Source organism: Doryrhamphus excisus, linkage group LG12 (assembly GCF_037039965.1).
Source record: "Doryrhamphus excisus strain RoL-2023G ecotype Guam linkage group LG12, RoL_Dexc_Guam_v1.1, whole genome shotgun sequence".
Classification (NCBI taxonomy): domain Eukaryota; kingdom Metazoa; phylum Chordata; class Actinopteri; order Syngnathiformes; family Syngnathidae; genus Doryrhamphus; species Doryrhamphus excisus.
In genome coordinates this window covers 16,267,891-16,280,222 of record NC_136368.1, presented here as the reverse complement: position 1 = coordinate 16,280,222, position 12,332 = coordinate 16,267,891, and the positions used below count along the sequence as shown (strand labels likewise).

The 12,332-nt window shown below is 39.8% G+C and overlaps 2 protein-coding genes across 5 annotated transcripts in view; one reads left to right on the top strand and one right to left on the bottom strand.

Moving 5' to 3' along the window:
* Positions 1–12,332, bottom strand: part of spryd7b (SPRY domain containing 7b) — a 168,468-nt gene that overhangs the window by 74,482 nt on the left and 81,654 nt on the right. The window lies entirely within an intron of this gene.
* The window catches only part of LOC131135392 (phospholipid-transporting ATPase IH-like), a 35,903-nt gene that overhangs the window by 8,826 nt on the left and 14,745 nt on the right, over positions 1–12,332 (top strand). For all 4 annotated transcript variants that reach the window (XM_058081159.2, XM_058081161.2, XM_058081163.2 and 1 more), the window contains exons 2-15: positions 1,150–1,272; positions 1,364–1,453; positions 3,146–3,226; positions 3,689–3,796; positions 5,851–5,979; positions 6,860–6,963; positions 7,049–7,099; positions 7,276–7,340; positions 7,417–7,498; positions 7,600–7,750; positions 9,185–9,382; positions 9,459–9,632; positions 9,774–9,940; positions 10,694–10,765. In XM_058081159.2, coding sequence (XP_057937142.1) covers positions 1,150–1,272; positions 1,364–1,453; positions 3,146–3,226; positions 3,689–3,796; positions 5,851–5,979; positions 6,860–6,963; positions 7,049–7,099; positions 7,276–7,340; positions 7,417–7,498; positions 7,600–7,750; positions 9,185–9,382; positions 9,459–9,632; positions 9,774–9,940; positions 10,694–10,765 — 1,595 coding nt within the window. The remainder of the gene's footprint in view (positions 1–1,149; positions 1,273–1,363; positions 1,454–3,145; positions 3,227–3,688; positions 3,797–5,850; positions 5,980–6,859; positions 6,964–7,048; positions 7,100–7,275; positions 7,341–7,416; positions 7,499–7,599; positions 7,751–9,184; positions 9,383–9,458; positions 9,633–9,773; positions 9,941–10,693; positions 10,766–12,332) is intronic.

Sequence of the window (12,332 nt, the reverse complement as noted above, 5' to 3'; positions counted from 1 at the left end):
TATTTGGAACGCCAATGTAAATGAAATCTCCAAGATGAAACACTCTTAATGCACAAATTAATCATTCAGAATAACTTATTTGTTGATATGATAATTGGCGACTCCAAATTGTCAGTGTGAATGGTTGTTTGTCTATATGTGCCCTGTGATTGGCTGGCGACCAGACCAGGGTGTAGCCCGCCTCTCGCCCGAAGACAGCTGGGATAGGCTCCAGCACCCCCGCGACCCTCGTGAGGAAAAAGCGGTAGAAAATGAATGAATGAATACACACAGAGCAAGGAACAACTTCACAAAATTTTCACAAAACAGTGACAGTAATGTAGAGAGAGAGTTAAATGTGTGTGTGTCCTCTGTAGACCGGACTGGGACGTCCAATGTTGCGTTTCCTGTTGTGTGGTCATCATCACTTGTTGTCATCCACGGTGCCCTTCTGTGGTGGCATTACAAAGCAGCAAAAAACCAGCATGATTGGTTGGTACCAGTTTGCTCAACAACCTTATTTTCTCTCTTTTCCTTGTCTTTCTGGGTCATGTAGCCCCCCTCCGCCCACTGCCAATGTTTTGATAGGGTCCCAAGCCAGCTGACACTGTTGGCTGCTTGTCTATTTTTATCACACCACCCAGCGCCTGTTGATCGCTCTGAATAACTTCAGTTCTGTGCCTTTAAGCGCTTCACTGTTGAAGCATTTACATAGTAGGTGCAACAGGAAGTGAAAGTGATGGAGATTGTTTTTATTGTTTTCATTTGTAAATAATTACATCAAAAAAAATCTAAAAAATACCAAAAAGATGCAGAGCTAGTGCTGATGCCACAGGCTGAATTATAACGAGGTGCATCTCTGCCAAATGTTCCGAGGGGCATTTAAAACAGCAAAGTGCTTGTTCTAGAACTTTTCTATTTAATGATCAACAATCCACATTTGAGCTGTGTCAGGCAAGGTCGCTTTGCCAAAGGATTTTTTTTCATTGGGGCCAAAGTGTTATGAGCCTTGTCGAAGACTGGCCACCTACGGCTTATTTAAGGACACCTTGGCTTAATTGGCGAGATGTTTTCATCCGGTGAATACAATGCAACTTGAAGGCTATATTGTGGCATGGATTTCTCTCCTTACCTTTTGTTACTATTTATATCTGGTTCTCTCTCCGTCAGTGCGCGGGGGAGGAGAACTGGGTTGACAGTCGGACGGTGTACATCGGCCATAAAGAACCCCCTCCGGGAGCTGAGGCCTACATCCCCCAGCGTTACCCCGACAACCGCATCGTCTCATCAAAGGTCAGAAGCCCCTCCCCATTACTGAGAGCCACCACTCTTCATTGCTCTTATTTTGTCCTTTTTAATATAATATATCATCTTTGTCTCACAGTATACCTTCTGGAACTTCATTCCCAAGAATTTGTTTGAACAGTTCCGAAGAATTGCCAACTTCTACTTTTTGATCATATTTCTGGTCCAGGTGAGGTTTTATGAAACTTCTTCTAAGAGGAGAAGTCCTATGTTTGCTTTTCTTGTATCACTAGCATGTGAAATGTTAAACGCTGTGGGCAGGATTCATTCAGCATGGTGCTTAGGCATATTGGAGATTGTCCTTTTTTATTTCTGGTCGCTGACACGGTTATTCTTTATTTTTATTACATACTATTCCGCCCTCACTATAAAGTAGAATTGGATGGATTTTGTGCTTGGATAGCTAACATTGTCCGCTATAACCGTCCAGAAGGCTGCAGATGGATTTACTACTGAGGCATTTTATTGACAGTAATATATTATCTATTCACTGCACAATAGCCTTTAAATCAACAAATGTTGTCAAACAGCAAGACATAATATCGTAAATATCGTAAATTGTGTCTGATATTATATGTGAAATAATGGGTGCAGTGTGGTTTAATTTATTGATTCTCAATAAGTAAAAAAACATACATTGAAAACAGCTTTAAGGCAGATCTAATGTCAAAGGACTTTTGGTGTTTTGGTTAAAGGACCAGTCTTGAACCAGTCATGGTGTGCTATACACATATTGACACTTACTATGGTACCCATTATGTCATTGGATGGTGATATCACCTTGTACTTCGGTACGTGACAAAAAATAAATAAATAAATAAAATAACACAAAAAAAACCTTAAACTATATTAGGAAAACAGGAAGTGAACAAATGTAACAGTTACTGATTGTAAAAGTACCAGATGGAGGGGTAGGATTTAATAAGCTTTGCTTTTTCCTACTCCTTTTGGACATGTGGAACTGTGAACTGATTATGTGATGCATTCAATTGTAATCTGATGTTCAAATGAAATAAAACCATTACCATTACTTTTTTTTCATAAATGTATATAGGTTGTCCACTATAACCATACACAGCCTGCAACATTATTTTTGGTAAAACTATTTATCAAACTAGCCGTAATATTTGCACTGATATATTAAATATTCATTGTATAGTTTGTACAAATGTAGTCAAATAAGTAGGCTGAAAACTAACTGTTAAATTCACATTAAAAAAACAGCAGTCATGCTCACGCAATTAGCGCAATATTTATTTTTATTTGTACATTTAAGCATGAAGCCAGAACTATTTCAACAGCAAATTGCACTTTTTTAAAAACTTTGCCCATCATCCATAAACATTTTGTAAAACAGACGTCTTTCTCTTTTCTGTGTGTTGTAAGGATATAAAAACGGCTTCAAAAGAGGCAGCTAAGTAAAACATGTAGTGGGACACACCTATTCCGCCTAGCCTGCTATCAACACCTCCGTGGTTTATGGTTTTTATATACATGCTGTAACATATGGTAACAGGTGTTCACATATAGTATTTTTTTTGCAATATGTAGTAATTTCCAATATGCAGTGTTCCCTTTCGGTAGTGGCCTAAAGCATTGTGGGTCAGCGCAGCTCGTCGGTGTGGTGTGGCGATGTGTCACTATGCCAGTAATGTAGTTCTTTGGCGTAACAATGTTAATAACAATAACAGTAATAATAATATGCATGTCACCTTATGTACAGTAAACAAAGCATTGCTGATTTTTTTCAGAAGGCTTTATAGGCGGAATAGGTGTGTCCCATTATGTGCATTGTTGAAGAATAGATGCTTCCTTTCCTTGTTAATTTTTCTGTTCACACACTCCTTTATTTCCTCCTCAGCTCATCATCGACACCCCTACCAGCCCAGTCACCAGCGGCTTGCCCCTCTTCTTTGTTATCACCGTCACTGCCATCAAACAGGTAGGATACACACACGTTCACACACACACACACACCCTTCCTGTACCAATCAGCTGTTCTATTATCTCTATACACACACATTCCTCTCCGGGCGAGAGGAGGAGCCATTGAATATATCTGGTGATGTGAGAAATATGATAATGAATGGTCTCCTCTGTTCATCACTGAAGCCCCAGGGGAGATGCCCCCCCTCCCAACCCCCACACACACACACACACGCACGCACACAGACACAAACACACACACACACTGAAGCAGGCTGCTATCAATGATAGATGGCCGAAGAGAACTGAAATTTAGCGGAACATAAATCTCGCACATGACGTGTGGTCTAGAAATCAAAGAAGCAGGTCACACAGCTCAATGTGCGCAACGCTAATTAATCACATCACGCTCACGCTTCATTCTCCTAGTGCACAATCATCACCCTCTATACATCTTTTAACAATCTTTTCCTCTCAGGGCTACGAGGATTGGTTGCGACACAAAGCCGACTGCTGCATCAACGAGTGTCCGGTGGACGTGGTGCAGCGGGGGAAGGTGGTGAGGACGCAGAGTCACAAGCTGCGGGTAAGAGTGTGCTTGTTAAAGGACTAGGAGCACCTGAGGCCACAAAGTCGACATCCCTTTGTCTAAGCTTGTCTCCTTGTCCTCCAGAACCCAGGACCGTATGACAATTAATCTACTTTAAAATAAGCCTCCACATTTATACTGTATTTTATGGACTATAAGTCACTCCGGAGTATAAGTCGCACAAGGCCAAAAAAGCATAATTAGGTAGCAAAAAAACATACATAAGTCGCATTTTTTGCGGGTAATTTATTTTACAAACTACTTGACCAAAACGGACACAATGGTTATTCAGCTACACACAAAAATAAATATGAATAGAAAAGGTGTCAAGTGTTTATGTAACATAAACATTTTTCATTCATTTCAGTTTTTTCATTTATAAGTCGCTCTGGAGTATAAGTCGCAGGAACAGCCAACCTGTGAAAAAAAAAAAGTTTGTTCCTAACTAAAACAGCAGCACCTACCAAGCTACAGTCTGTCAGCACTTAATAATGTAGTCTTGTTGCATGTTGTTAACGAGTTCCCTACGCAGTATTAAAGATGATCTTGCATCATGTGATGCCTTACAGTTGCCTCTGCATAAGAAATTGCATCGGTATTAGGGATCGACAGATATGTTTTTTTTTCGGCCGATACCGATTTTTTCCCATCACCCTGATGGCTGATTTTGCTTGGGCCGATATTTGTATGGGTGTGTTGCAGGGTCCTCCGGCAACAAACACGATGCCTGTGTGTAAATCATGTGGCGGAAAAATATATCGGTGAACCCGCGCGCGTATCGGCCGATACCGATCCAAGTAAAGAACGCAAATATCGGCCCGATATATCGGCCGGCTGATGTATCGGTCAATCCTTAATCGGTACTTGTGTAAATGAAGACCCCCAGCCACAGAAATATGGTATTTATAAGCTGTATTTACAGTACATACCTCATTTTGAGTCTGACGTGATGTTCGAGTCACCTTTATGCTCGTATGCATCCATTTTTACGTTTTAGGGAAGTTTAGTTCTGATTATTAGTAATTTCATTTTGTTTTACAGGGGACCTATTATGCGAATTTCTGTGCCTGGTCCCACTCGGCTTGTACAGTTTGTACCTGGATATGTCCATATAAGGACATCCATCTCACTGTGACATCACAGTGAGCCATGATGTAAGAAAAAAAACTGAAACTGAGCGTTCAGGGTTCAGTTCCAAATGTGCAAATCATATTTTCTGAAAGTTTGGCATCGTTTAACAGGAGAATACAACATTCTAAGAACATTTATAGGTCAAAAAAGTGGAAAAAGCATAATACGTTTCCTGTAAAATCTATAGTTTTCTTTTATTTATTATTGTAATGAAGCACAATTTTTACAAGTTATAAAACATGTGCAATATTGATGTAAAAAGGCCTCACCCTAATAAACTCCTTACTCCTAATTACTCCACCCTGCTATTGAATAAGTAAGGTATAATAAACATATTGTTAAATGAAATTCCAGTTAGTCAAACCTGGGTATTATGCATCTCGTTATTGTGTAATATCTATTTGTCTATCTAAATTCTCATTACATTTAATTGGTAAGGAATATTAATCTTTGGAGTAAATTCTACATCCACGTGCAAGTCAATATGTCTTTTTTTTCTCTTCTCTCCGCCTGCTTCCCCCTTTTTTTAAATCCACGTCGTCACGAGTGTGTCTGTGTTTTGTGGCCATGTTTCTCACCACCATAGATCAAACAGAGCGGATTAGCGTGTGAGCCAGGAGCAGGAATAATGATGAATATATTAATCACGCTGAATCGCAGAGCGTGTGTCATGTGTATGGTCACCATGGCGACAGGATTTTATCCGCGTAAGCTGCTCGGCTGGCATTATCTGTTATGCAACTTCTCAATCCTTTGTAAAAAAAAAAAATTAAATAAAATAAAATTAAAAGAAGGTAAAAATACAGGAAGTTTACCAGCAGGTTTGCCTGTTTCCTTTGTGGGGGTGTTTATGTGGGCATCTATTATGCATGTGGACGTCATGATTGGGTATGTCATGTGTTGGTGCGTTGCTGTGGCAGGTGGGTGACATCGTGGTGGTGAGGGAGGACGAGACGTTCCCATGTGACCTCATCCTGCTCTCCTCCAGCCGACAGGATGGAACCTGCTACGTCACCACCACCAGCTTGGATGGAGAATCCAGTCATAAGGTGCCAGAAACAGAACACAAATATATTTGGGTTTTGTACACTCATATTAAAAAGTGGATTAAGTCATTTATGCCACTTTGTGTTTCGAATTGTGATGTTTCAATCACATAAAAAAAAGAATAAATCACGCGTGGTTAGCACGCAGGCCACACCTAGGAGACGCGGGTTCGATTCCCTGCTCGGGCATCTCTGTGTGGAGTTTGCATGTTCTCCCCGTGCATGCGTGGGTTTCCTCCCACATTCCAAAAACATGCTAGGTTAATTGGTGACTCCAAATTGTCCATAGGTATGAATGTGAGTGTGAATGGTTGTTTGTCTATATGTGCCCTGTGATTGGCTGGCAACCAGTCCCAAAGACAGCTGGGATAGGCTCCAGCTCCCCCTCGATCCTCGTGAGGATAAGCGGTAGAAAATGAATGAATGTTGCTTGTATGTATTTTTGTATTTCATTTACTATTATATAAGAAGGGGGTAGCTATTTGTCTGTATGTGCCCTGTGATTGGCTGGCGACCAGTCCAGGGTGTACCCCGCCTCTTGCCCGAAGACAGCTGGGATAGGCTCCAGCATGCCTGTGACCCTAAGCAGCATAGAAAATGGATGGAAATGCATAGATGGGTAATTAGGCAAAATATCTAACCAACAATGCCACAACACAAAAAATGGTTGTTGTACATGAAATAACAATTTGTTTGCAAATATAACACCATAAACTATTTGCACTGTGCATGCATGCATTACAATTTCCCATGAGCATACATTTCTATGGGAGAGATGTCATCTCCACTTCCCTTTACCATTTTGTTCAAGATGCCAGTCAAGTGAAGCCTGCTGCTCTCCTTAGTGGCTATGTGTGACATTTTCCTCCCCGCTCCCCATCAGACCTATTATGCCATACCAGATACCATGGCCTTTAGGACGGAACAGGAAGTGGATTCCCTACATGCCACCATTGAATGTGAACAACCACAGCCTGACCTCTACAAGTGAGACACATCGCTTGATGCATGTTTGTTGATGCACACTAATTGCCTCATTATCTTTTTTTTTTTTTTTGCTTTGCCCTCTCAGATTTGTGGGACGCATTAATATTTATAAGGACAAAGACGAACCTGTAGCTAGGTCAGTGTTTTTTTTTTATGTTTAATTGCATTCTGTTAAGGCCAAAATACTGAATACTTTGGTCTAATTTTGAATGAAAGTAAAATTTGTATTTATTGAATGGGTATTTTTAAGATAGACAGACAGAATATAATTGAGAACAACTGGCCTAACTGACCTCTTCTTCACTATTTTAGACCACTTGGAGCTGAGAACCTGCTACTCAGAGGAGCCACGCTGAAGAACACGCAGCATATTTACGGTGAAGATTAAAGTTACTTTTTTCAGTGACACAATGAGTTTTTTTTTTTAACCTTTTTTTTTTTTTTTTACCTCAGCTGTTGCAATCTACACCGGCATGGAGACCAAGATGGCACTCAATTACCAGTCTAAATCACAGAAGCGCTCGGCTGTGGAAAAGTGAGATGAATGGCTTGTCTGACCGCTTCCGAATTCCAATCAGTGGAGAATTTGTTTGTGTGGAAAGGTCACATGTGGGATTGTCTTTGTCTCCCTTACAGGTCCATGAATGCCTTTCTGATTGTGTATCTGTGCATCTTGATAAGCAAAGCCGTCATCAACACCGTTCTCAAGTACGCCTGGCAGTGGTCTCCGGACCGGGATGAGCCCTGGTACAACCACAGGACAGATAACGAGAAGCAACGCCATGTGGTGCGTTCACTCATATTCAGCACAAGCCCTACACAGGAGTGTTGGGGACACACAAAAATGTAGTTAAATACGCTTGCTACTAGGGGCGTGTATTGGCAAGAATCTGCCGATATGATACGTATCACAATACTATGGGCTCACGATACGATATATCACGATACTGTTAACAAGGCGATATTTTTGTTTGGTTTTTCTTGTAGTTAAAGATTATTTCCTGGAAAAACTGAATTACACCAGCAATATGCACTTACTAAACACATTTTTATTCGATTAGAACAGTATGTTATGCTGTATCACAAACTTTCCTCTGTAAAAACTTAAAGTGTAACATTTGGATAAATAAAGCTTTAATATCCAGCTTTAAATTTACAAAAAAAAACCATAAAAAACAAATAAATTCGATCCTGCTCAAATGTTCACATTCTATTAGCTGTGAAAAAATGTATACAGTCTTTGACTTATCCACCATCAGAAGAGTATTTTTAATTTTTAATATCAGTAAAAATTCCTTTTAGGATGCTTGAAATAACCATTATTTAACAAAATAGTGATATAGATTTGAAAAACAAAATACCTGCAATATCACAGTACTACTTTTGTACTATACAAAAGGACCTTCCATTGCTTGCTAGCGGCAGGTCCTCATTGCGTCTCGCTAAGTAGACTCGCAGATTTGTTGTGTTTCCCGATTACTTTATTCGGGCACGACACATTTTACAAACGGCATGGGTTTTGTCAATTTCTGCACACCCTACTTTGTGTAGAAAAATCCAAAATGTGTCTTGTAAAATCACATTTTTGCTGTTGCTTTTTTTTTATTTTTTTTTGTTTAATTGTATTTTTAGAATGTGCCGAGGGACAATAAAAGAAAGCCACAGGCTGTATATGGCACCTGTGCCGCACTTTGGACATCCTTGACCTAGACAGACCTAGACAAATCAATACGAACCAAACACAGTTAGCGATTGGTGACTCTAAATTGTCCGTAGGTATGAATGTGAGTGTGAATGGTTGTTTGTCTATATGTGCCCTGTGATTGGCTGGCAACCAGTCTAGCATACGCCCAAGACCCTAATGAGGATAAGCGGTATAGAAAATGGATGGATGGACTTTACTCTTATGAAATTACAACTTTAGTCTAGTAAAATTGGGACTTTGGTCTTGTAACATTACAACTTTATTTTTGTAAAATGACATATTTATGTTTGGATTATTATAACTTTATTCTCATGAAATAAAATAGCGACTTTTTCTCATAATAGTATGACTTTAGTGTCTTCCTGGTTACTTTGTTGTCATAACAGGATTAATTTAATTAACACTTAATTGTAAATGGTTCTATGGTCTCATTCTTGTAATAATACAGTATTATGTTCTTTTAGTGTTATGTTCCTAGTACTCTACTGATACTGTACGTTTCCTGTCTTCCTGCAGGTGATCCGAGCTTTCACTGACTTCCTGGCCTTCACCGTGTTGTTCAATTACATCATACCCGTGTCCATGTATGTCACGGTAGAAATGCAGAAATTCCTGGGCTCCTACTTCATCACGTGGGACGAGGAGATGTTTGATGAGGAGCTGGGAGAGGGTGCTCAGGTCAACACCTCTGATTTGAATGAGGAACTCGGCCAGGTAGTCATTTTACCCAATTTTTCCCTAAAGATTCTTCAGCGCATCCCTCAGCTTTCTTATATCCTCCCACTCCCAGGTGGAATATGTTTTTACGGATAAGACGGGGACGCTGACAGAGAACAATATGGAGTTTATTGAATGCTGTGTAGATGGGAATGTTTACATCCCGCACGCCATCTGCAACGGCCAAATCCTCAGCGCTGCCTCCAGCATAGACATGATAGATTCCTCACCTGGAGGATACCGCAGGGTAAGTGTGTGTTTTTTCTTCAGCCCAACAAAACTACAATAATAAGCTTTGTATTAACTAAATTCAAACACTGAGCTTTATTATCTTTCCTCTTACGTACCTTTGAATGGTAATCACTCATTTCCATACGTGTGTCTGCAGGAGCATGAGGATCTGTTTTTCCGGGCCCTGTGTCTGTGTCACACGGTGCAGGTGAAGGAGGAAGAGACGGTAGACGGCATCAAGAGGGGCATCCACCAGGGGCGACCCACCTCCTTCTACATCTCCTCTTCGCCAGATGAGGTTGCGTTGGTGGAAGGAATGAAAAGGTAAATGGTTCTAATGTTGGATCTCATGGATGGATCTCTGATGTTGTGAATGGTTATTGTGTAGACTCAGAAAGAGGAATTGATGGGTAAATGATATCCATCTGAACATGCAGGCAAAGTATTTTAGTTCTGCTGGAACTTGAGTGCTGCCTTTGACACAGTTGATCATGTGATCTTATTACAGATTTTAGAAATCTCTGGTACTGCTCTAAACTGGTTCAAGTCTTATCTGGAGGACTGGAAGCACTTTGTTGGAATTGGTCATTTGTGTCTCAGACCAAATGTTGGGTTCCACAGGGATCAATCCCGGGGCCGCTATTATTCAATCTGTACAGGCTTCCTTAGGCCAGCTAATACGCAGCTGCAATACGTCTTATCACAACTATACAGATGACACTCAGATCTCAGATCTCAAGTCATGGTTTTGCAGATTTACTTTGTCACATGCCCGACCATAGTATAGATTACAATAGCTAAATCCAGTTTATCTGATATTCTCTGCTGGCTATCCTTTAGAAATTGAAGTGCAGGCACTCTGAGGCCAGTGTGCCCAAAGCAGCATTCTCATATAACTCAGCTCTATTTTAAGTCAGGACGCCTTGGTCGGTTGGGGGTTTGTGAACGTTGCCTAGTGTCCGGCGTTGGAAGATGTTGTTGCACTACACGTATTGCTTTCCCAGATGGTCTATAATGAGTGTACACTGTCATTAAAATCACGCATGTATGGATTTGTCCCTTCTTCTTATTCCGCAGGCTGGGCTACACCTATCTGAGACTGAAGGACAACCACATGGAGATTTTGAACAAAGACGATGAAATTGAAAGGTTGGTGTGCAAAGTGGCTACCGTGGTTACACCACAGGGAAGTGGCGTGCCATTGATTTGAGTTGGAGATGGAAGGCGGAAGAAATATCTAAGCCATAGATTAACCGCAATACTTTTTTAACGTTTAAGTCATTGTTGATTTGATTGGAGAGGTTGGCTCTGTGGAGGATGATCCATAGGGACACAACGCTTCTAGGCTTGGCCTCCGTTATATCATTGGCAGCCTGTCAATAGTCATCTATTTTAAGGAAACACAGCGATGGAGAGGTGATGGTGGAGTGGGGTGGTGGTGATGGGTGGGAGTTTTCATCCAGAAGATGACAAAACACATTAAGTTTTCTCCTTCCACAAGTCAGTCCTAAATGATTCATACCTCAATGGGATATAGTAGAGTCAAACACAATTCTTTCAAGAGGGCTAGTCAACGGAAATAGAAATAATCTGTTCCAGGTTCCCTCGGCCATTTCTATGTGGAGATTGCATGTTCTCCCCTTGCAATTCTTGTACTCCGGTTTCCTCCCACATTCCAAGAACATGCTAGGTTAATTGGCCACTCATTCTCATAATATTACAACTCAATTCTGACAAGATTTTCCACTTTCTTCTCAAAAGTGACAACTGTATGCTGGCATAATTGTGACTTTATTAATGTAAAATGACTTTTGATTCTCTTAAAATTGTAACGTTATTGTCCAAAAATTATGAGTTTGTGCCTATAAATTCAATAATTTTGTGCCATAGTTATTTCCATGTTTTCCTTCTAATATTGGAACGTAATTGTCATTTTTAGTAACATACTTAGCAACATAATTCCTTAATTGTGCTTTATATATCACTACATTGACAGTTACTATGGTACACATAATGTCATTGTATGGTCATATCACCTCCACCACCTATGAGGTACATTATTAAAAAAAAACAACTTAACCTGTATTATGGAAAGCAGGAAGTGAACAAATGTAACAGTTACTGATTGTAAAAGTACCAGATGGAGGGATAGGATTTCTTCTTCTTCTATTTATTTCAGACATGAATACTATGTTACATTATTCTTTCTCACATATGCACTTACAATATCTATTTATATATATATATATACATATATATACATATACATACACAAATATATACATACATATACATACACAAATATCTACATACATACATATATACACATACACATACATGCATACACACAACACCTCATTACTACACATGTCTGAAAAGATTTAATAAGCTTTGCTTCTTCCTACTCCTTTTGGACATGTGGAACTGTGAACTGATTATGTGATGCATTCAATTGTAATCTGATGCATGTTCAAATGAAATAAAACCATTAACATAATTCTCTTAATATTCACATTAAAATTCCCACTTAATGCTGGTGTTTTGTAATATTGCAAGATTTGTGTGGATGAAAGGCTGAAAGATAAAATACTTTGCCATTTTGACCTGAAAACTTTTCCGTGTTTCTTTAGTCTTTGCCAAGGGGATATTCATCAAGAAAGAATGGCTTTTGTCCAAAGTGCATAGTTGGACTAAAACTGTCGAATGTCCTTCAAAC